The sequence below is a fragment of the Chlorocebus sabaeus genome, chromosome 17 (genome assembly GCF_047675955.1).
Source record: "Chlorocebus sabaeus isolate Y175 chromosome 17, mChlSab1.0.hap1, whole genome shotgun sequence".
In the NCBI taxonomy this organism is placed as follows: Eukaryota; Metazoa; Chordata; class Mammalia; order Primates; family Cercopithecidae; genus Chlorocebus; species Chlorocebus sabaeus.
This window is the reverse complement of record NC_132920.1, coordinates 36,650,088-36,675,103: the sequence shown is the minus strand read 5'-3', so window position 1 is coordinate 36,675,103 and position 25,016 is coordinate 36,650,088. Positions and strand designations below refer to the sequence as shown.

General features: G+C 43.0%; 1 protein-coding gene across 3 annotated transcripts in view; it reads left to right on the top strand.

The window, feature by feature from the left end:
• Window positions 1–1,545: 1,545 nt before the first annotated feature.
• The window catches only part of STK38 (serine/threonine kinase 38), a 54,296-nt gene continuing 30,825 nt past the window's right edge, over window positions 1,546–25,016 (top strand). The window contains exons 1-3 of one of the 3 annotated variants that reach the window (XM_007972782.3): window positions 1,546–1,836; window positions 9,259–9,391; window positions 24,467–24,518. In XM_007972782.3, coding sequence (XP_007970973.1) covers window positions 9,261–9,391; window positions 24,467–24,518 — 183 coding nt within the window. In that variant the 5' untranslated portion in view covers window positions 1,546–1,836; window positions 9,259–9,260. Of the gene's footprint in view, window positions 1,837–9,255; window positions 9,392–15,321; window positions 15,444–24,466; window positions 24,519–25,016 lie in introns of those variants that run through there. The other 2 variants (XM_007972783.3, XM_007972785.3) reach the window with 2 other exon arrangements.

Here is a 25,016-nt window from a genome sequence, read left to right as displayed (position 1 = left end):
CCAAGAGGAAGATAAGGTTTGAGCTGGGCTTTGGAGGAAGGAAAGGGAAAAGGAGAAAGAACATTGGATTTGCAGACAGGAAATGGGGTTCCCCTCTTGGTTACTTGGCTTACTAGCTGTGGGAATTCAGGCAAGTCACTTAGCTTCTCTGAGTGTCAATTACTTTATCTGCAAAACCTCCTGTGTCACTGCCAAAGTGAGGACCTAGTGAGATGAAATAAGTGAAAGTTGTTTGTAAACTGTAAAGCATTATGCAAACATCTTGGACTATTATTAAAAGCTTAAGGATGGGTAGGACTTTGACAACAGGCATTTGGGGAGAAGGGCCTCTGGGCAGAGAGAATGAAAGGCGAAGTGATTGATTGATATGTATGTAGTGATTGACTGAGGCAGGGTCTCCCTCTGTTGCCCAGGCCGGGGTGCAGTGTCATGATCATGGCTCATAGCAGCCCTGAACTCCTGGGCTCAATCAGTCCTCCTGCTTCATCCTCCCCAGTAGGTGGGACCACAGGCACGTGCCACCATGCTGGCCAACTAAAAACATTTTTTTAGAGGTGGAGTCTCCTTATGTTGCCCAGATTGGTCTCAAACTCCTGGGCTCAAGCGATCCTCCAACCTGGACCTCCCAAAGTGCTGGAATTACAGGCACGAGCCACCGTGCCTGGCCAGAAGTGATTTTTGTAAGAGGCTAGACAAAAGGAAACCGGGCTTTGAAGATGAAATGAATTAATGACTCGCAGCACATGCTTCCTTCTCTCCCTAGATGGCCCCTTTGCAGGCAGTCAGGGACCATGTCTCATTCATCTTAGTTTCCAGGAGCCTGACACTTTGCAGTTGAGGGCGTTGTGCTCCATTCTCAAGAAACGAGGAGTGCCCAAAGGCCATTAAACTTGGGACCTCTTTACCCCCTAAAGTAGTACAGAATAATAGTTGGGTGGCCTTGAAAAGCACGTTCTTCTGTCCACACTGGGTCGCCCTCTGGGCAACCTCCCAAACCTATGAGAGCTCACCTTATCCCAGGTAAGGTCCTTACTTTGAGGAAGAGGAGGGGGGCCAAAGGCTCCAGCAGACCTGCTCTACACGGGGTAGGGGAGTAGGTGGCAACTATACAGGTGCATTTCATATAACTACACACACGTACACACGCACATGACTGCATGCCAAACAGGTTAAATCCGAGTATGGTCTGTAATAAAGTTAATTGTATTGGTTTAGTTAACTGTATTGTGACAATGTCAATTTCCTGGCTTTGAGAATGTTGTATCTTATGAAAAATGTTGAGGTAAGCTGAGTGGGTGACGGTATACGGAACCTGTATGTATTAATTTTGCAACTTCTTGTGAGTCCATAATTATTTCGAAGTAAAAAGTAAAATAAAAGAAAACAAGGGAACTTCCCCCTCAGCCCAGCCTACTTCGCGACCGCCCCACACTCACACATCTGGCCTCACCCAGGTCCCGCAGCTCCGGGCAGGAGGTGAAGGGAGGGGCAAGGCGGGGCTACGCACGCGCAGTCCCTCAATCCCGGCCGCACCGGGAAGTCGCGCATGCGTAGTCTCGGCCCCGGGTTGCCGCTCCAGCCCGTCTCCGCGGCGGGGGACCGGGCTGCCTTGGCCCCTTAGCGCTCCCGTCTTTTCCGGCAGTTGGAACGCTTCCTGTTGTCCTCACCCGCAACAGCCCGTCGCCCGACGTCTCAGAGACCCTCACGCGTCCCCTCCCGTCTTTGGCTCGTTGGCTGCCGCCGCCGGGGCTTCGCCAGCCTTCACGTCGAGACTACTGGCAGAAGGGGCGTCTGCGGCTCTCCGCCGCCCCCAGCCCTGCCTCTCCCGGGGCTCTGGTGAGTTGCTTGCTGCCGACGTCTTCACTCCATCCCAGGGTTCTTCCTTTATCTCCTCCTTCCCCAACCGCCGACTCCTCGGGCTTTCTCCTTCTCGCCGACGCCCTCTTTCAAGCCCTAACCTCAGCCTCTCGTCCCCTCTCCTCCCCTGTCCTCAGCCCTCTTCTTCCTCCGTCTCCAGATGCCCCTTGTTGGCCCTCCACATTTTCCCAGTCCCAGCCTCTCCACCCCGTCCTTTCTTTTTCTCCTTCTGCAGTTGGAGCGGGAGCCAGGCTCTCCTTTCCATGTTGCCACCTTTGTCTGCTCCCTGCCACCAGTCAGTCCCTCAGGGATCTCGGTCATCACCAGTTTTCATCTCCTTTTCCTTCTGGGGTCTGTGAACTGTAGTCTGAGGCAGAGATGTCGAAAGCCCCCTTGGGGTGTGGTATCTTTGAGTCGGCTCCTTTCTCCGTTAGTCTTAAGATACTGGGCTTCAGATAAGCTTAAAATCACAGGAAAAGGCAGGGAAGTTTCTTCAGAAGAGAGTGGAAAAGCAACAGCCAGAGGAAAGGAAAAAGTCGATAAGGGCTGAGAGGAATGTGAGAGGAAAGTCTGTGTCGGAAAGCGGGCAGAACGGCCGGCAGAGAGACCAGATCTCTCAGTTCACTCTGAAACGACTAAAAGACACGGAGAGAAACTTATTCTTTTTGAAATGTACCGACGAGGGTGGGAGTGAAGTAGACCCTGAGTGTCTCCACCCTTTCAACTCACCCTGCCTCTGAATTAGCCAGGCAGTATATTTGGTTTCCCTAAACATAAAACAACCACCACTACGATAACAGACTCTCCTCCCCACCCTAAACGTTAGATACCAGCTTCCTCGTAAGAGGAGAGAACGCTATAGCAAACCATTTCATGTCCCAGCCCTATCCCCCATCACACATAAACATCACACATAAACACCTCACGCTCGGAATGGCCATCAAAAATGGGTATTTTTCCTACTTAATCTTTCTTAAGGTGCTAAGTGCATAGCACTGTGCATGAAATGGGGGTCGAACATTAAAACAAGTATAAGACGTGGTGCTTGCTTTCTAGTGTAGGTAGAGATTACTGTTCAGTAGGATTTACAGTTCAGTGGGAGAAATTAGACATGCGGCTTAAGCAGTTATCTTAGCTTCAATGTTGAATCGTCCAAATGAAAGATAATGGGTTGTCAGCCGCAAAGAAATAAAGTCCAGATTGTTGCGAGAGGGTTATTTATAGTGATCATAGAGTACCACTGTAAAGTCAATCAGTTAGCCAGGCATAACCATATAGATTGAATCGCATAATGCTTTTCATTTGACTTCCTTTTGAGTTTGCAGGCCTTAGCCTGACTTTTATGAGGATCAGTTCCTTTTGTTAATTTTTAAAACTTTGAAGAATTTCTCAGCCACCTGTTATTTCCTAATTTTGCAGAGCTGAAGAATGAAACAAACAGGGCAAAGGCCTCCAATGGCTTCTAGGTCAGGGCAGGAAGACTTGAATTATGGAAAGCCTGAGGGATAGTCCTGTCTTAAGAAAAGTTGGCCGACCCGTAAACCTATGAATTGCTATAGGGCAATATTAATTACATCTTTTGATTAAAGGATATTAGAATTAGGCTAAATTTTTAATATTACAATAGAGGAAGTGGAGGAGGGTTTAAAAGGTCAAAGGGAAGGAGAGTGCAATCTTTATCATTTTATTAGAAACTCTAAAAGTTGAAAAACACTCTAAAAGTTGAAAAACACTCTTAAAAGTTGAAAAACACTCTAAAAGTTGAAAAACACTCTGGTCTAATATTTGAGCATCTTTGAGTTCATTTATTGTCCTTTTGATCTTTTTAAAAGTTTAGGTAGTAATGCCAGCTACTTAAATTAGTCAAAACATTTTTGATACACCCATCAGTGTAAATGTAGTCTTCATTCTTTTTTTTTTTGAAACGGATTCTCACTCTGCCACCCAGACTAGAGTGCAGTGGTGTGATCTTGGCTCACTGCAACCTCTGCCTCCAGGGTTCAAGGGAATCTCCTGCATCAGCCTCCCAAGTAGCTGGGGTTACAGGTGCCCGCCACCATGCCTGGCTTTTTTTTTTTTTTTTTTTGTATCGTTAGTAGAGACGGGCTTTCACCATGTTAACCAAGCTGGTCTCCAACTTCTGACTTCAGGTGATCCACCTGCCTCGGCCTCCCAAAGTGCTGGGATTACAGGCGTGAGCCACTGTGTCCAGCCATCTTTATTCTTTAGCTTTGTTGACAACTAAAAATCATTAACTTGTTCAACTTACATTTATTAACTGCCTGTTATATGGATGGCACTGTGTGCCTTAGGGTTAAATATTAGCAGATTGTTGTGTTTTGTTTTTTGTTGTTGTTGTTGCTGTTTTTAAGACAGGTTCTTGCTCTGTCCCAGGCTGGAGTGCAGTGGCACAAGCCGAACTCACTGAAACCTCTGCCTCTCCAGCTCAAACAATCCTCCCACCTCAGCCTCCTGAGTAGGTGGGACTACAGGTGTGCGCTACCACACCTGGCCAATTTTTTGAATTTTTTTTGTAGAGACGGGTTTTGCCATGTTGCACAGACTGGTTTCAAGCAGTCTCCTACGTCTCCCTCCCAAAGTGCTGGGATTACAGGCATGCACCAGTGCCCTGGCAAATTGTTACGTTTTTATGTTGAAGTAATTTCAGTTGTTAAAATGTAACTACATATATGTAATTTCTTCAGGAATTTTCAGACAAGGAAATACAAAACTCTCACTTGCTTTTGACATGTTTTTAGATCTGGTTTTTAAATTTCTTCACCAAACACACTTAGAGTGCATGTGGTTTTCATTGTGGGTGGAGGGGGTACAGGCTGACAAATAAGGAACCACACCCAAGCTTCACAAACCAAACAGAGGTTTGTTTTTTTTTTTTTTTAATCCTTTAGTGATACTGTAAAACATTTGAGTTTGCTTTGGTATTAGTTGAAACTTCCCCATAGAAAATAATGTGATATTTTGCAGTAAGGTAGCTCTGAATACAGTGTCTTAAATTTGTTTTTACTGATCTTTTTGGCACATGATGAATCAAAATGTTTGACTCTTTAGAGCCTTGGTTTTGAATCTCTGCTCTGAAGGGATTATTTATGTGATTTTTGTCGGAGTATCTTTTTAAATAATTGCTTTTTAAATAATTTTAAGGCTTTTTTGAACAAGTGTTTTATAAGCCTTAGTTTAATCCACAAAACAATTTAAAAAGCTACTAAGTATTAAGGGGAAAACCTTAAAGCTTTTCTTAAAATGCACTGTCTTTGAAAATGGTCCTTGGCTGGGTGCAGTGCCCATAATTACGGTGCATGCCCGTAATCCCAGCACTTTGGGAGGCCCAGGCAGGCGGATCATCTGAGGTCAGGAGTTGAAGACCAGCCTGGCCAACATATGGAAACCCCGTCTCTACTAAAAATTAGCTGGGGGTGATGGCATGTCCTAGTAGTCCAGCTACTTGGGAGGCTGAGGCAGGAGAATCACTTGAACCCAGGAGGCGGAGGTTGCAGTGCACCGAGATTGTGTCTCTGCACTCCAGCCTGGGCGACAGAGCGAGACTCCATCTCAAAAAAAAAAAAGAAAGAAAAATGGCCCTTTGTCTCTCATGATTCTTTCTTGCCACAGTTGTGGGGGGTGGTAGAGACAGGGTCCTGCTATGTTGCCCAGGTCTTGAACTCCTGGGCTCTTGAACTCCTGGACTTAAATGATCTCCCTACCTCACCATCCCAAAGTGATGGGATTACAGGCATGAACCACAGTGTTCAGCCTCTCCTAATTTTTACTCAGCTTTATATTAGGATGAAGAGCTTTATATTAGGATGAAGAGACAGAGAAGTAGATAATGTGGGAGGTAGGAATGGTAAAAATAAAATATTGAGCACTATTGCCTGGGTGCGGTGGCTCATGCCTGTAATCCCAGCACTTTGGGAGGCTGAGGTGGGTGGATCACAAGGTCAGGAGGTCAAGACCATCCTGGCTAACACAGTGAAACCCCATCTTTACTGAAAAATAGAAAAAATTAGCTGGGCATGGTGGCGGGCGCCTGTAGTCCCAGCTAGTTGGGAGGCTGAGGCAGGAGAATGGTGTGAACCTGGGAGGCAGAGCTCGCAGTGAGCCGAGATCGCGCCACTGCACTCCAGCCTGGGTGGCAGAGCGGGACTCTATCTCAAAAAAAAAAAAAAATTGAGTGCTATTGCCAATGCTACAGTGAGTCAATGTTAGTGAACAGTTTGGCCAAGTGTGATAATACAGGTTAACTGAAATATCTGGAGGAAAATGAGATTTTATTTTATTTATTTATTTATTCTTTGAGACAGAGTCTCGCTCTGTCGCACAGGTGGAGTGCAGTGGCATGATCTCGGCTCACTGCAACCTCTGCCTCGTGGGTTCAAGCAATTCTCCTGCCTCAGCCTCCCGAGTAGCTGGGATTATAGGCACCTGCCACGATGCCCGACTAATTTTTGTATTTTTCATAGAGACAGTGTTTCACTGTGTTGGTCAGGCTAGTCTCCAACTCCTGACCTCAGGTGATTCGCCTGCCTTGACCTCCCAAAGTGGTGGGCTTACAGGCGTGAGCCACCGTGCTCAGCTGATTTTATTATTTATTTTTGAGACTGAGTCTCGCTGTGTAGCCCAGTCTGGAGGGCAGTGGCGTGATCTCGGCTCACTACAACCTCTGCCTCCCGGTTCAAGCAATTCTGCCTTAGCCTCTGGAGTAGCTGGGACTACAGGCGTGCGCCACACAACTGGTTGAAAACGAGATTTTAAATTTAGGAAAAGAATATTCTATAACTTATCTAAACCCATTGGTGGTGTTTTTTTCTTGTGTAAAATGAGGAAGTTAAGATCTCTCATTTTTAAGATATTGCTACTTCCACCACTAGAATTGTGATTCAGGTTTTTTTGTCATATTGTTCCCTTTAAGTCGTACATCTTTATTTTAACTTGTAAATTCAAATAAACGGCAAACATTTATCAAATACCTTAAGGCTGTGTCAGAGCATGTATGTATCAGTAGATTACCATTTTAATAATAGATTTTTCTTTTAACTGTGGATAAAAAGTTATTGGTAACAGTATATGCTGATGGAAGAAAATACAGAAAAACATGGACTCGGTGCAGTGGTTCACGCCTGCAATCCCAGCACTTTGGGAGGCCAAGTTGGGCGGATCACTTGAGGTCAAGAGTTTGAGACCAGCCTGACCAGTGTGGTGAAACCCCGTCTCTACTGAAAATACGAAACAAAACAAACAAAAAAATTAGCTGGGCACGTTGGCTGGTGCCTGTAATCTTAGCTACTTGGGAGGCTGAGACATGAGAATCGCTTGAACCCGGGAGGGAGAAGTTGCAGTGAGCTGAGATTGCATCACCGTACTCCAGCCTGGGTGACAGAGTGAGACTCCCACATCTCAAAAAAAAAAAAAAAAGAAAAACATGGAAGAAGCACAAGCAAGAATAAAATTTTCTGTTTTCACTACCTACAGGTATGCCACTAATAACATTTTGATTATATTTTCTAATAATTATGTGCACATACAGTAAACACATAAAGAAAATTGAGATCGTGATATACATTTTGCTTTGTAATCTGTTCTGTTGACTTAGAGTGGAAACATTTCCTCTGATGTTAACTATTTGGACATATTTTAATTGTCCACACATTATTTTATTGAAGGGCTTTTTCATACTGAGTTAATTCTATTGTGTATATTCAAGTTATCCCTAATTTTCCTTTGTGATTACAACGCTGCATTGAATCGCCTTGTGATGAATTTTTATGGGTCCCTGATTTCTTCAAGGTAGATTTTTAGATGGCAAAGAATTGTACTGTATGTGTACTATATGTATATATATTTAGGTCTCACTATGTTGTCCAGGCTAGTCTTTTTTTTTTTTTGAGACAGAGTCTGGCTCTGTCGCCCAGCCTGGAGTGCAGTGGCACGATCTCAGCTCACTGCAAGCTCCGCCTCCCAGGTTCAGGCCATTCTCCTGCCTCAGCCTCCTGAGTAGCTGGAACTACAGGCGCCCACCACCACGCCCAGCTAATTTTTTGTATTTTTAGTAGAGACGGGGTTTCACTGTGGTCTCCATCTCCTGACCCCGTGATCCGCCCGCCTTGGCCTCCCAAAGTGCTGGGATTACAGGTGTGAGCCACCACACCTGGCCCAGGCTAGTCTTAAACTTGGGGATTCAAGCAGTCCTCTGTCTTGGCCTCCCAGGAAGCTGAGATTACAGGTGTGTGGTTTACTATATATTCTTAATTTACCTATATGGTATTGTGATCTTGTTCTCTTTTTAAAAATGCAATACGCACTTGCACTAATATGTTTTAAAGATATATCTGTGGGCCGGGCGCGGTGGCTCACGCCTGTAATTCCAGCACATTGGGAGGCCGAGGTGGGCGGATCATGGGGTCAGGAGATTGAGACCATCCTGGCTTAACATGGTGAAATCCTGTCTCTACTAAAAATACAAAAATTAGCTGGACGTGGTGGCGGGCACCTGTAGTCCCAGCTACTGGGGATCCTGAGGCAGGAGAATGGTGTGAACCTGAGAGGTGTAGGTTGCAGTGAGCGGAGATCATGCCACTGCACTCCAGCCTGGGCAAAAGAGCGAGACTCCGTCTTGAAAAGAAAGAAAGAAAGAGAGAGAGAGGGAGGAAGGAAGGGAGGGAGGCATATTTGTATGGGCTGGGCGTGGTGGCTCACACTTGTAATCCCGGCACTTTGGGAGGCCCAGGCCGGCGGATCACCTGAAGTCGGGTGTTCAAGACCAGCCTGACCAACATGGAGAAACCCCGTCTCTACTAAAAATACAAAATTAGCTGGGCATGGTGGCACATGCCTATAATCCCAGCTACTCGGGAAGCTGAGGTAGGAGAATCACTTGTTGTGGTGAGCCAAGATCATTGCATTGCACTCCAACCTGGGCAACGAGAGCAAAACTCCATCTCAAAAAGAAAAAGAAAAAAGATACATTTGTGTGACTTACAGGTACAGGTAGAGTTGCTTCTGGTTTTCTGGTTGTTGCATGGTATCTCCTATGCAGCCACAGCTCTTTATTTTCTTACTTAAGTGCCTCCAACTTCCCATAACACAAATTAAGGCATAGTGAACATCCTGTCTGTACTGAACATCCTGTGTATGTCTTTTTAGAAGCCTATGTGATGGTTTCTCTAGTCTTTATACCTAGGGGTGGGATTTCTGGGTCATACGGCAGTAATTTATATTTATTTTCACTAAGTATTCTCTTTGTCTGGCTTTTGTTTCATATTACCTGTTTGTCCTCCAGAAAACTTGCACCAAATTACATTCCTACCAGTAAGGTAGGAGAGTGCACAATGGGTGGATTCTACCTCCAAATCTAATACCTGTTCTTTTCTTTGTTTCTAGCAGCCATGGCAATGACAGGCTCAACACCTTGCTCATCCATGAGTAACCACACAAAGGAAAGGGTGACAATGACCAAAGTGACACTGGAGAATTTTTATAGCAACCTTATCGCTCAACATGAAGAACGAGAAATGAGGTAAAGAATTTTGTTTGAAAAAATTGTGTCATGATTGTGGCATTCCTTTCTCATATTGTAAAATACTTATAATGCTGAAAGGAGACAAGAATAGTAGCAGCCTTATTATAGACTATCACAATGGGATGACAGTGATAGGGATTTTCAAAGTCCCTGCCATTAACCCACTTATGCCTACAAGTCAATAACACAAACTTCTATTGAAATCCAAGAAAAAAATGGTACTTGGGAGGTTGAGGTGGGAGGATTGCATTGGCCCAGGAATTTGAGGCCAGCCTGAGCAACAGTGAGAGTCTGTATCTTTAAAAAAAAAAAAAAAAAAAAAAAAAGGCCCAATCCTAGGAGTTAATTGTTAAGGCAGTGTGGTATAATGGAAGCCCTTTTGGAGTCAGACCTGGGTTTAGAGTCCTGCCAGTTTCATTGCATAGCTGTATGAAGCTCTAATAAGTTCCTCAGTCTCTCTGTGAATTGGTTCCCTCATCAGGAAAATGGGGTTAATACTACTTGCCTTGCAGGATTGCGTTGGGGATTAGATATAACATATATGAGTATGTACCATAGTGTTTCACACATAGTAGTCACTTAGTTAATGGTTGTACTATCAGCTATGTTATTACTAATCTGGTGTGTACTCTCCACTTGGTAACTCATTATTTATTTATTTATTTATTTTTGAGATCGAATCTTACTCTGTTGCCCAGGCTGGAGTGCAATGGCATGATCTCAGCTCACTGCAACCTCCACCTCCTGGGTTCAAGCGATTCTTGTGCCTCAGCCTCCTGAATAGCTGGGACTACAGGTGTGAGTCACCATGCGTGACTAATTTTTGTAGTTTTAGTAGAGACGCTTGGTCGTAACTCATAATTTAAAAAATTTTTTCCCAGCTGGGCACGGTGGCTCTCACCTGTAATTCCAGCACTTGGGAGGCCGAGACAGGTGGATCACGAGGTCAGGAGATCGAGACCATCCTGGCTAACATGGTGAAACCCCGTCTCTACTAAAAATATAAAAAAATTAGTCGGGTGTGGTGGCGGGCACCTGTAGTCCCAGCTACTTGGGAGGCTGAGGCAGGAGAATGGCGTGAAACCGGGAGGCAGAGCTTGCAGTGAGCCAAGATCAAGCCACTTCAGCCTGGGGACAGAGCGAGACTCCGTCTCAAAAAAAAAAAAAAAATTTTTGTCCCAATATTTTACTGTGAAAGTATTCAGAAGTACAGAAAACTTATAATAATTAAACAGTGAATATATACATATATATCATCTAGAGTCTATGGTAATTATTTATGGTATTTGTTTAACTACGTATCCATCTATCCATTCTTGTATCTGTTTGTTAATCCATCTTAATTTTTTTTTTTTTTTTTTTTTGAGACAGAGTCTTGTTCTGTCGCCCAGGCTGGAGTGTAATGGCACAGTCTCGGCTCAATGCATCAATGCAACCTCTGCCTCCTGGGTTCAAGCAATTCTCCTGCCTCAGCCTCTCAAGTCGCTGGGATTACAGGCATGCACCACCACTCCCAGCTAATTTTTGTATTTTTAATAGACAGGGTTTCACCGTGTTGGCCAGGGTGGTCTTGATCTCTTGACCTCGTGGTCCACCTGCTTTGGCCTCCCAAAGTGCTGGGATTATAGATGTTAGCCACCGCGCCTGGCCAGTCCATCTTAATTTTTGCCTCACTTCAAAATACGTTGTAGACATCAGTATACTTCTGAATATTTCTTCTTATATAACATTAACTAGAGTTCAATATTTATACTTTTTGGGGAAGGGTGTAAAATTTATATACAATGAAATTCACAAGTTGAGGGTTACCATTTTATGAGTTTTGACAAATATATACACTTGTATAACTTAAATCTTTATCAAAAGAGAGAGCATTACCTCTCCCAGAAAGTTTTCATGCCTCTTGGTTCTTCCATCTTAAACAACCACTGTTGTGATTTTATGTCTTTCTTTTTTTTTTTTTGAGACGAAGTCTCGCTCTGTCGCCCAGGCTGGAGTGCAGTGGCACAATCCTGGCTCACTGTAAGCTCCGCCTCCCGGGTTCATGCCATTCTCCCACCGCAACTTCCCGAGTAGCTAGGACTACAGGCGCCCGCCACCATGCCCGGCTAATTTTGTTTTTGTATTATTGGTAAAGACGGATTTTCACCGTGTTAGCCAGGATGGTCTCAATCTCCTGACCTCGTGATCCACCTGCCTTCACCTCTTAAAGTGCTGGGATTACAGGCGTGAGCCACCACGCCCTGCCATGATTTTGTTTCTATCATAGTTTTGCCTATTTCATGCAAGTGGAACACATAAATGGAAACGTAGTATGTACTTGTTTGAGCAAGGCATCTTTCATTTAGCATAATTTTTTTGTTTTTGAGACAGGGTGTTGTTTTGTTGCCCAAGGTGGTGTGCAGTGGCACAATCATAGCTTACTGCAGCCTTGACCTCCCAGGCTCAATCGATCCTCCTGCCTCAGCCTCCCAAGTAGCTGGGACTATAGGTGCATGCCACAATGCTTGGCTAATTTTTAAATTTTTTTGTAGAGACAGGGTCTCACTTTGTTGTCCAGGCTGGTCTTGAACTCTGGGGTTCAAGTGATCCTCCCACCTTAGCCTCCCAAAGTGCTGGGACTACAAGTGTGAGTCACCACACCTGCCAGCGTAATGTTTTTGAGGCTCCTCTGTGTTGCTGTATGCATCAATAATTTGTTCCTTTTTATTGTTGGTACTATACTGTCTTCTGACTTTATCTTCTTAGTTTGTGTATCCATTCTCCTATTGATAAACACCTGGGTTCTTTTCAGTTTTTGGCTATTTTGAATAAACTTCTATGAACATTTTTGTACCAGTCTTGTGAACATTTGTTTTCAGTTCTCAGGTAAACATCTAGAGGTGGAATTTCTGAATCATATACATAGGTATATGTTTAGTTTTATAAGAAACTGCTAGACCTTTTTTCAAAATATTACTAATATATGAGAGTTCCAGTTACTCTACATTTTTGCTAACATTTGTGTTGTCAGTGTTTTAGTTATTTTGGTGGATATTTAGTGATATCTCACTGTGATTTTTAGTTTGCATTTCCCTGATGACTAATGATGTTGAACATTTTTATGTACTTTTTGGCCATTTGTGCATCTTCCTTTGTGAAATGTTTGTTCAAATTTTTCGAGCATTTAAAGAAATTGAGTTGTCTTTGTTATTGAGTTGCAGGAGTTCTTTGTTTGTCCTACATATCAGACCTTTGTCATGTGTATGTTTTGTAAGTAATCTCTCCCAATCTGTGGCTTTCCTGCTCATCTTGTTAACAAAGTCTTTAGGCAAGCAGACATTTTAAATTTTGATGAAATAAAATTTGGCATTTTTTAAATGGTTATTGTATTCTGTGACCTTTCTAAAAAAACCTTTCCTCTTTTTAAAAAATTAACTAATTTGGGGCCAGGCATGGTGGCTCACACCTGTAATCCCAGCACTTTGGGAGGCCGAGGCGGGTGGATCATCTGAGGTCGGGAGTTCGAGACCAACCTGACCAACATGGAGAAACCCCGTCTCTACTAAAAATACAAAATTAGCTGGGTGTGGTGGTGGCGCATGCCTGTAATCTCAGTTACTCGGAAGGCTGAGGCAGGAGAATTGCTTGAGCCCGGGAGGTGGAGGTTGCGGTGAGACAAGATCACAGCATCGCACTCCAGCCTGGGCAACAAGAGTGAAACTCAGTCTCAAAAAAAATAAAAGTAAAATTTAAAAAAACTCTAATTTTTTTTTAGAGTCAAGGTCTTGTTATATTGACCAGGCTGGTCTTGAACTCCTGTCCTCAAGCAATCCTCTTGCCGCAGCTTCCCAAAGTACTGGACTTACCAGGTGTTAGCTACTGTGCTTGGCCAGAAACCTTTATTTATCCCCAAGTCATAAGGATTTTCTCGTATGTTCCATTTTGGAAGTTTTTTAGGTTTAGTTTTTACATTTAGTTCTGTGATCCATATTGAATTAATAGGTGTGTATGATATGAGGTGGGGAGTTGAGATTGATTTTTATCCTTATGATATCCAGTTATTTTAGCACCATTTGTTGAAAAGATCTTCCCCCATGAGATTGCTTTGGCACTCTTCTTGAAAATCAACTGACATATAGATGTGAATTCATTTCTGGGCTTTCTTTTTCTGTCCCATTGATCTCTTTGTCTATCCTTTGCCAGTATCACCCTGTTTTGATTACTGTAGCTTTGTAGTAAGTTTTGAAGTCAGGTAATGTGTAAGTCCTCCAGCTTTGGTCATTTTATTTTAAGATTGCTTTGAATATTCTGTGTTCTTTGCATTTTATTATAAATTTTAGAGACATCTTATTCTACAGAAAAGCCCAATGGAATTATGTTGCTTTTTTTTTTGAGACGAAGTCTTGCTCTGCTGCCAGGCTGGAGTGCAGTGGCGTGATCTCAGCTCTCTGCAACCTCTGCCTCCTGGGTTCAAGCGATTCTCCTGCCTCAGCCTCCCTAATAGCTGGGACTACAGGCACGCGCCACCACACCCAGCTACTTCTTGTATTTTTAGTAGAGATGGGGTTTCATCACGTTGGCCAGGATGGTCTTGACTTTGTGATCCACCCGCCTCGGCCTCCCAAAGTTTTGGGATTACAGGTATGAGCCACTGCACTCGGCCTGGAGTTACTATTGGAATTATATTGACTCTGTAGATCAATTTGTGGAGAATCAAAACCTTAACATTATTGAATCTCCTGTTATACAGACATTGCATATCTCTGTTTTTTGTTGTTGTTGTTTGTTTTCTTGTTCGTTTGTTTGTTTGAGACGGAGTTTTGCTATTGCTGCCCAGGTTAGAGTGTAGTGTTGTGATCTCGGGTCACTACAACCTCTGCCTCCCAGGTTCAAGCAATTCTCCTGCTCCAGCCTCCTAAGTAGCTGGGACTACAGGCACCTGCCACCACCCCAGCTGATTTTTTGTATTTGTAATAGAGACGGGGTTTCCCCATGTTGGGCATACTGGTCTCGAACTCCTGACCTCAGGTGATCCACTTGCCTTGGCCTCCCAAAGTGCTGGGATTGCAGGCATGAGCTACTGCGCCTGGCCCATATCTCCATTTTTAAGGTCTTCTTTAGTTTTTCTCAACAGTGTTTTCGTAATTTTTAGTGTGTGCATCTTACATGTCTTGTTAATCTATTTCTAGTATTTGGGGGTTTTCTGGTTGCTATTTAGAATTTCATTGTCCAGTTGTTTGCTGCTAGTATATAGACATATAACTGAGTTTTGTATATTGATCTTGTATTCTGTAAGTTTCTAATTATTCTAGGTTGTTTTTTTTTATTTGCGTATTTAGAATTTTCTATGTAAACAATCTTGTGATATTCAGGTAGAGACAGTTTTATTTCCTTTTCAATCTACTAACCTTTCTTTTTCTTTTTCTTTCTTTCTTTTTTTTTTTTTTTTGAGACACAGTCTCGCTCGTCGCCCAGGCTGGAGTGCAGTGGCACGATCTTGGCTCACTGCAAGCTCTGCCTCCCAGGTTCATGCCATTCTCTTGCGTCAGCCTCCCGAGTAGCTAGGACTGCAGGCGTTCACCACCATGCCCGACTAATTTTTTGTATTTTTATAGAGATGGGGGTTCACCGTGTTAGCCAGGATGGTCTTGATCTCCTGACCTTGCGATCCACCCACCTCGGCCTCCCAAAGTGCTAGGACTACAGGCATGAGCCACCATGCCTGGCTTTTTTTTTTTCTTTTTTTTTCTTTTTTCATTGCCTTAGGGCACTAGCTGGAAATTCCAGTAAAATGTTGAATAGAAGTAGTGGGAGTGGATATCTTTGTTTTCTTCTTGATTTCAAGCTAACGTGCTCACTGTTTTACCAAAGATGCCGTTTATAGGTTGAGGCAGTTTCCTTATGTTCTAATTTGGGTTAAAAAATTTTTTTGTTTGTTTTTTTAGAGACAGGGTCTTGCTTTAACCCAACTTGGAGTGCAGTGGCACAATCATGGCTCACTGCAGCCTTGACCTCCTGAGCTCAGGTGATTCTCCCACCTCGGCTTTCCAAGTAGCTGGGACTACAGGTATGTGCCACCACACCTGGCTAATTTTTTTTTACCTTTTTGTAGAGACAGGATATCACCATGTTGACCAGGCTTATCTTGAACTCCTGGCCTCAGGCAGTCCTCCTGCTTCAGCCTCACAAAGTTTTGGGATTGGAAGTGTGAGCCACTGCGCTCAGCCTATGTTCCAATTTGGCTAAGAAGCTGAGAATTTTTATCATGAGTAGGTGTTGAATTTTTTCTTTTCATTATTATTTTTTTATTTTTGTCGTTTGTTTCGTTTTGATTGTTGTTTTTTTATGGATGTTGAATTTTTTTCAAATGCTTTTTGAGCATCTTCATAATGGTCATATTGTTTTCCTCCTTTATTCTTTTAATATGGTGAGTTACATGGACTGATTTTTGAATGTTAGACTAACTTTACATTTCAGGGGTAAAAACCTTGATGACATTGTATTGTCTCCTTTATGTTGCTGGGTCGATATGCTAATATTTTGATAAGGATCTTTGCAATCCTGTTCTTCATGAGGGTGTAAATGATAATTTACATGGGATATATAATTTGGCCTTAAATATGCAGTTCTGTATGTGGAATAGTCAGATATTTTATGGTTGGTGGTGGCTAGCTGCTGTTCACTGGAGTAAACAAGTGTCTGCACAGTGTCTTGTGTTAGGATCATGGGGAATTCAAACGTAAATCTGTACAGGATATCTTTAGGCAGGTGAAACCTGTGGAGGTAGTTATTTCAAATACAGTCACTTCTTGAAATCATAGCTACTGGGGTAGTAATTATAAAGCAAATGTTTATGAGTTTTGATTTAGCCACTTGTTTAGTAATAGTCCTCTGGGTTTTATCCTACTGGTTCTGCCCTAGCTATGGTTTATTATTGGTATGTATCACATTCTGCAGGAACAAGATGATGTATGGTTTTGTTTACATTATTAATAAATGATACATTGTGATTAACACTAAGATTGTACCCCAAAATGAGCAGACAGCAGTGCTTTGCATTCTTTGGATTCTCAAGATAGAAAAGCCGTCTAAAAGTTTCAGTGGTTCCAGAAGCAGAGAGGGTTATGTAAAAATAAACAAAATCAAAAAAATACAGCATTGGAGGCCGGGCGCAGTGGCTCACGCCTGTAATCCCAGTACTTTGGGAGGCTGAGGTGGGTGGATCACGAGGCAGGAGATCAAGACCATCCTGGCTAACATGGTGAAACCCTGTCTCTACTAAAAATGTAAAAAGTAGCCAGGTGTGGTGGTGGGTGCCCCCCAAGTAGTCCCAGCTACTTGGGGGTCTGAGGCAGGAGAATGGCGTGAACCCGGGAGGCGGAGCTTGCAGTGAGCCAAAATCGCGCCACTGCACTCAAGACTGAGGGACAGAGTGAGACTCCGTCTCAAAAAACAAACAAACAAAAAAGCATTGGTGGTTTTGCTTTTTTTGAAAGACCAAATTAATCAAAAGACAGAAGAGAATGTTAGATATTTAAGAGGGTTAGAATGTTTGTTTTTGGTTGTTTATAAAAATGCCATTATTTTTTATTAAAGAATAGTAAGCCACGTGTGGTGGTGTGCACCTGTACTTCTAACTACTCAGAAGGCTGAGGTGGGAGGATCTCTTGAGCTCGGGAGTTTGAGGCTGCAGTGAGCTATGATTGTGCCACTGCACTCAAGCTTGGGCAACTGAACAAGACACCATCTATCTCTTTAAGAAAACAACAATGCACTAGTACTTTGAGCCTTTCAGAATTATTATATCCTTGTAGATCTTTTTTGTTGAGTACCCTCTGTTTTTTTTTTTTTTGAGATGGAGTCTCACTCTGTGGCACAGGCTGGAGGGCAGTGGTGCCATCTTGGCTTACTGCAACCTCCCGGGTTCAAGCGATTCTCCTGCCTCAGCCTTCTGAGTAGCTGGGATTACAGGAGCGCGCCACCACTCCGGGCTAATTTTTGTATTTTCATTTTGTTTTTGAGACGGAGTTTCACTCTTTTGCCCAGGCTAGAATGCAATGGCATAATCTCCGCCTCCTAGGTTCAAGCAATTCTCCTGCCTCAGCCTCCCATGTAGCTGGGATTACAGACATGGACTACCATGCCTGGCTAATTTTTGTATTTTTAGTAGAAGTGGGGTTTCACCATGTTGGCCAGTCTGGTCTTGAATTCCTGACCTGAGGTGATCTGCCCGCCTCATCTTCCCAGAGTGCGTGAGCCACAGTGCTTGGCCTAATTTTTGTATTTTTAGTAGAGATGGGGTTTCACCATGTTGGCCAGGCTGGTCTTGAATTCCTTACCTCAAGTGATCCACCCGCCTTGGTCTCCCAGAGTGGTGGGTTTACAAGTGTGAGCCATCATGCCCGGCCAGAACCCTCTTTTTTGTATGAACTGCTAGTTGGTTTTGGATTTACTGATACAGCTCAATAAAACTTTCAGGCTTTATTGTTCCTAGAAAAATTTTTAAAAAGGGATTGACAAGAATTACCTCAGAAGTAAACTAAGAAGCTTTTTTTTTTTTTTTTAAATTTTATTTTACAGGCAAGGTCTTACTGTGTCACCCAGGCTGGAGTGCAGTGATGCGATCATGGCTCACTGCAGCCTCAAACTCCTGGGCTCAAGCCATCCTCCACCTCCCAGAGTGTTGGGATTACAGGCATGAGCCATGATTGTCTGGCCTGAGTTTGCAAGCTTTTTAATGTTCTGGAGGGACACACTGCGGGACCTTGATAAATAAACAGTTTTAGTGATATGAGACAATTGATAATGAAGAGATAATATATGATGGAGATTTGAAATAATAAGTTTTGGGCTAGCAGATTTTGAGACCAAGTTGTAATACAAATCTTCATTTTTTTTTCTTTTGTGTCTTGTCTAGGTGCCTTTAAAATATCTGTTATTCCTAGCATTGCTATGCAACTCTTGCCCTGTTCCATCATAGTGGAACACTAGGTTATAGTTGAAGCAAAGGACTTACTGCAGGGGGATATGTGTCCAAAGCCCAGAGATAGAAGAAAGAGTAAAATTCATCTGGGAATTGTTTCCTGTATAAACGTAAAATATGAGAACTTTCAGCAGTTTCTTGGAAACACTATAGCAGCTTCTATAGATTGGTTTAAACATAATTAAACCCCCTGAATCTAGTGTCCATCACACAGTGCTGCAGAATGCCACCTGATGGTCTATTATACCACTGTTAGATCATAAGCACTCAGTAGGGCAAGTGCATCTGCTGTATTCCTTCAGTCTGTGTTTTGCCTTCAATGGCAGCCTCGGTTGTGACCTTCTCGAGGAGCAGCAGCTCTCCTTGTATTCGTTCTGTATGTGATCCTAGGTACCTAGTAGGTATTGACAGTTGTCTACTTATTCATTAAAAAATAATGTTTTAGATAATTCATAGCAGTTTGAAATCAAATCTGAGGAAACAGGCATTTCCTTTTACAAAATATTTTCAGTTGTTTCTTTTCTTCATGAATACTGTTTAGGTGGGTTAATTAAAACCACAAACACCTAATTTAATAAATAACAATGGTAAGCTTTTTCTCCCCAAATCAAATAGTCTTTCGTACATTTTACTGAGAACTTCTATGTTCTGCAACTCCTCTTAGATTTTCTCATCTATGTTTTCTTAACTGTAGAAATTCCTCGTTTGGTCTTATCTAATACTAAGTAGAGATACGTGATTATTATTAGTGATCCTCTGTCAGTTTTATTTAAGCCTCAAGAATGAGTAAGTCCAGACCTCCTAATGGTCTTCACTGAGCAGATATCAGTCAAACCAGAGTGTAGAATTGAAGTAATTTGTGGAGATTTTAAAGAATCTGTGTAGTGTTAATTTTAGGGTATTTCTGGCTGGGTGCAGGGGCTCACACCTGTAATCCCAGCACTTTGGTAGGCCGAGGTGGGTGGATCACTTGAGGTCAGGGGCTCAAGACCAGCCTGGGCAACATGATGAAACCCCGTGTCTACTAAAAATACAAAAATTAGCCGGACATGGTAGCATATGCTTGTAATCCCAGCTACTAGGGAGGTTGAGGCACAAGAATCTCCTGAACCCAGGAGGCAGAGGTTGCAGTGAGCCAAGATCGTGACCTGCACTCCAGCCTGGGTGACAGAATCGGACTCTTGTCTCCAAAAAAAAAGAAAAAAAGGAAAAAGGCCAGGTGTGGTTGCTCACGCCTATAATCCCTGTACTTTGAGAGGCCGAGGTGAGTGGATCACTTGAGGTCAGGAGTTCAAGACCATACTGGCCAACATGGTGAGACCCCATCTCTACTAAAAATACAAAAATTAGCTGGACGTGGTGGTGGGCACTTGTAATCCTAGCTATTCGGGAGGCTGAGGCAGGAGAATCACTTGTACCGGGAGGCAGAGGTTGCAATGAACCGAGATAGTACCACTGCGCTCTAGCCTGGGTGACAGAGTAAGACTCTTGTCTCAAAAAAAAAAAAAAAAAAAATATTTCTTAGGCATTTTCTGAATTTAGGCATTTTTAATCACGGAGATATAATCACAGCCCCTCCGCCTCCCCTCCTCTCTTCTCTTCCTGACAGAATCTCGCTCTGTTGCCCCTCTTCTCTTCTCTTTCTGACAGAATCTCGCTCTGTCACCCGGGCTGGCGTGCAGTGGCACCATCTTGGCTCACTGTAACCTCTGCCTCCCAGGTTCCAGAGATTTTCCTGCCTCAGCCTCCTGAGTAGCTGGGATTACAGGCACGTGCCACCATGCCTGGCTAATTTTTGTATTTTCAGTAGAGACAGAGTTTCACCATGTTGGCCAGGCTGGTCTCCAACTCCTGGCCTCAGGCTGTCTGCCAGCCTCAGCCTCCCAAAGTGCTGGGATTATGGGTGTGAGCCACCATGCCTGGCCCTATTTCTGTTAAATACACTATTTTTCCTGGTTTTAGGTGTCTCACCAAAATACTATCTATTTTCAGTTAGGGTGGAATAGCCCTATTTTCTCATTCCTGCTACCTCCAAATCAGGCTATGCTAAGAGGGGACCCTAAATTAGAAAAGGGGGCTAATTTTAAGTAGTAGTCATGAATGTGTCTGCACACTGCTGTACATTCTGACTTTTTAAAATTTAGCAGCATACATTTAGAAAGTAGCTGTGTACAAAGCGCTATTCTTAGTGGAGATGGGGAATTCAAATATAGTCCCTGCCTTCAGAAGGTCTTACCACTCTCTCATACAGGAAATGAACACATACGAAAATAAATGGAACACATGGAAGGCATCACTGGGGTGAGGCTGGATATGGCCTCTAAGTGTGAAAGTGACTTGGTCTCTCTCCCAGGGTTCTGGTTTGGAACATTGGAATTGAAGGGAAGAGTGGCTTCACCAAAGGCTGGAGTGTTAACCTGGCACTCCTAAAAGAGAACATGCCTGTGTGGAGAGTCCTGCTATTTTTCACTATGAACAATTTTAAACATAGGTAGAATAATATAGTGACCCCATTTCAATATATTCATCCCTCAGATTTAATAATTTTAGGGCTTTGGTATCTTTTCTTCATCTATCCCGTTTTGTTTTTTCTTGCTATTGTGTTTTAAGGTAAATTCCAAACATCTGTCACTTTAATCCTGCATACTCTCAAGTATGCATTTCCAAAAATATGGCCATTTTCTTGCATAATGCAAATGCCACCATGAATCTAACCAAGTTAACAGTAATTCCTTTGATATCATCTCACAGAGGATGTCATTTTTAAGTCATTTCAGGCTGTCCTTGCTGTTTTTGGTGTCCTCAGGGTCTTTGTGGACCTGGTCCTAATCGTTATCATGGATAGGCTTTTTTTTTCTGGATACTTTCTCTAATGAAATGATCTAATTGTGTTCAAGGAGTTAACTTTACTCTCAGGCAGGCGTTCTGCTGCAACAAATTTGATTACACTTCAGTAAAGCTGTGGAAAACCTCTTAATTTGTATTTAGATTTAAAATATAATCGGAAGGAGCCAGTTTTGTGACACAGTGGATAGTGCATTGGACTTGTAGCCCATTCTGATGTAGTCATTCAAAAACATATAGTTAGGAGGTGTGATGGTGTTTAGTACTCAAGGCACAAAAAGAGCTGACCACAGCTTTGTTCTTAGAGCTTTGCCTAGCATGTTATACTTTGACTTTTCTTACTCTTCTGTGCTTCAACTACCTAACCACTGCAATGGAATTAATTTACACTCCTGAAACTACTAAGAGTACAGCCTTTTCTCTCCAATACATGTATACACATAGATGCACATGTATCCCAAACTATTCCGGGAACTGGAAGAACTGTTAGTGTTCCTCTCTCTGTATTTTCTGTCTTGATTAGTGGCATCATATACCTCTAGACAGGAAATTCTAAGGCTTTTCTCTTGACTCCTATTGCCAGTTGGTCATCTTTGCAGTAGCTCTATTCGCTTCATTCTGGTTTTCTTGCCCTAGTTCCAGATCTTTACTGTACATCTGAATCATTACAGTAACTCTCAACTGGCCTCTGATCTTTCTCAGTTGCTTTCCCTGCCAGTCCATCAGATCCTCGTTACTGCTGGTTACCATTCTAAAACAGAAATCTTATCACATCACTCCTTTGCACACAAGCCTCTTTTAGCACTCAGTTGTCTACAGAATGAGATCCAACCTTCTTGGTGTGGCTTTTGAAGTGCTGTGTGTGTCAGCCACAATGGACTACATGCTGTTTCTGCAGCATACTGTACACTTTTTTTTTTTCGAGATGGAGTCTCGCTTCGTTGCTCAGGCTAGAGTGCAGTGGCGCGATCTCGGCTCGCTCTGCCTCCCGGGTTCACACCATTCTCCTGCCTCAGCCTCCTGAGTAGCTGGGACTACAGGTGCCTGCCACTATGCCCGGTTATTTTTTTATTTTTTTATTTTTTTTTTGTATTTTTAATAGAGACGGGGTTTCTCTGTGTTAGCCAGGATGGTCTCGATCTCCTGACCTCGTGATCTGCCTGCCTCGGCCTCCCAAAGTGCTGGGATTACAGGTGTGAGCCACCGTACCCGGCCAGCATACTGTACACTCTTATCCTTCTTTGCTCTGTTTGTATGTATTGCCTGTTTATCTGGAATGCTGATGAGTGGTGGAGGAGAGATTCTAGCCCATGTAGTTTCATTTATTGTGCTGAGTAAACGAAAGTTCTGTGGAATTGGTTGTAAGGAAGTTTTACTTGCTGCTTTTAGTTTTATGAGACTATAGATCAAAAACATTATTGCATGCGCTTTCTATAAAGTTCAGTACTCCAAAAGTCTGATGTCTGAACATTTTTTTTTTTTCTTTGAGACAGAGTCTTACTCCGACATCCGAGTTGGAGTGCAGTGGTGTCATCTTGCCTCACTGCAACCTCTGCCTCCCAGGTTCAAGTGATTCTTGTGCCTTAGCCTCCCAAATAGCTGGGATTACAGGTGCCTGCCAGTACACCCAGCTAATTTATGTATATATGTGTGTGTGTGTGTGCATATACATATATACATATGTACATACATAGAGAGAGAGATACAGATATATGTTTTTTGATACAGAGTCTTGCTGCATCACCCAGGCTGGCGTGCAGTGGCATGATCTGGACTCACTGCAACCTCTGCCTCCCGGGTTCAGGCAATTCTTCTGCCTCAGCCTCCCGAGTAGCTGGGAATACAGGTGCTCGCCACCATGCCCAGCTAATTTTTGTATTTTTAGTAGAGATGGGGTTTCACCATATTGGCCAGGCTGGTTTCGAACTCCTGACCTTATGATCTGCCTTCCTCGGCCTCCCAAAGTGCTGGGATTACAGGCATGAGCCACAATGCCTGGTTTTTTTGTTTTATTTTGTTTTGTTTTGTTTTGAGACAGGGTCTCACTCTGTCACCCACGCTGGAGTGCAGTGGCGTGATCTCTACTCACTGTAGCCTCCATCTCCCTGGTTCAAGTGATTCTCCTATCTCAGCCTCCCAAGTAGCTGGGATTACAGGGGCATGCCACCATGCCCGGCTGATTTTTGCATTTTTAGTACAGATGGGATTTCACCATGTTGGCCATTGTGGTCTCAAACTCCTGACCTCAAGTGATCCACCCGCCTTGGCCTCCCAAAGTGTTGGGGTTACAGGCATGAGCCACCGCACCCAGCCTAATTTTTATATTTTTAGTAGAGACGGGGTTTTACCATGTTGGCCAGGCTGGTCTTGGACTCCTGACCTCAAGTGACCCATCCGCCTCACCTCCCAAAGTGCTGGGATCACAGGCATGAGCCACCACACCCAGTCTGATGTATGACATTTTGATAGTGGTGCCAGTCACCTTTTTGATCACTTTTTCCCGTTAAATTTCCAAATTCTGCTTTTACCTTTGTTGTTTGTTACCCTTTGCTCATGGCAGGGAGGAGGAGGAAGATGCAGAAATAAAGGAAGTAGACTTCAGTCAGAGAGAGGGAAAGAAACACCATGATATAAGAGTTTATCAAATACCAGCTGTTTGTGGTTTGGTAAGGAGGAAATAACTGAAAAAAAAAATTTAAAAAAAAGCCAAAACCAAGAGAGGACATTTTTTGAAACAAGATTCTTTGTTGCATTAACATCTTAGACAGTCTTTTAAAAAATATAGACCTAAGGATGGGGCATAGTGGCTCACACCCGTAATCACAACACTTTGGAAGGTCAGGCTGGAGTTTGATACTAGCCTGGGCAATATGGTGAGACCTCATTTCTACAAAAAATTTAAAAATTAGCCAGGTATTGTGGCATGCACCTGTAGTCCTAGCTACTTGGGAGGCTAAGGTGGGATTGCTTGAGCCTGTAAGGTGGAGTTTTCAGTGAGCTGAGATTGCCCCACTGCATTCTAGCCTGGGTAACAGAACAAAACTGTCTCCTCCCCCCACCCCGCCAAAAAAAAGTAGACCTAACAAAGGATGGAAATCTTTTTACTTGTCTTAGTAACTGTAATTTTTTTGGTTTTAATGAGACATTTTGAGATTTACCTGTTTGTGTCATTTTTTAAAATGCAACTACAGTATTAAGTTACAGAGTTTTCAGAAAGTTATTCAGATGTGATTTCATGTGTCTTTTGTTTTTGTTTGTTTTAGACAAAAGAAGTTAGAAAAGGTGATGGAAGAAGAAGGCCTAAAAGATGAAGAGGTAATTAATATTGGCAGTATCTTCCTTAAAACCCAGCATGGCAGGTTGTATCTTGTCCAGCAAGTTGTTAGCCTTGGTACACATGAGAAGGGTTTCGGCCCAGTAATAGAGGAACTTGAGGGGTAGTGTGCTTCTGGATTTGGGTGTTAATGCAGAGGGACAGATTAATTATTAAGTAACTAGGAGAGGAAGACTTCTCTAGATGCAGTTATAGTAAACTAGATTTAGAATTCCAAGAGAAAGAAGGAATGAAATCAAATTAAAATTTAAAAGAGCAAGTTATAGCATTTTTATAGAATTCACTGAAAAGTCTCCGTAGGAGTAGGGCAAGTTTTTGAAATATTTATTTACTTTACTTTTTCTGGGATACATGTGCTGAACGTGCAGGTTTATTACATAGGTACGTATGTGCCATAGTGGTTTACTGCACCTGTCAACCTGTCATCTAGGTTTTAAGCTTCGCATGCATGAGGTATTTGTCCTAATGCTCTCCCTCCA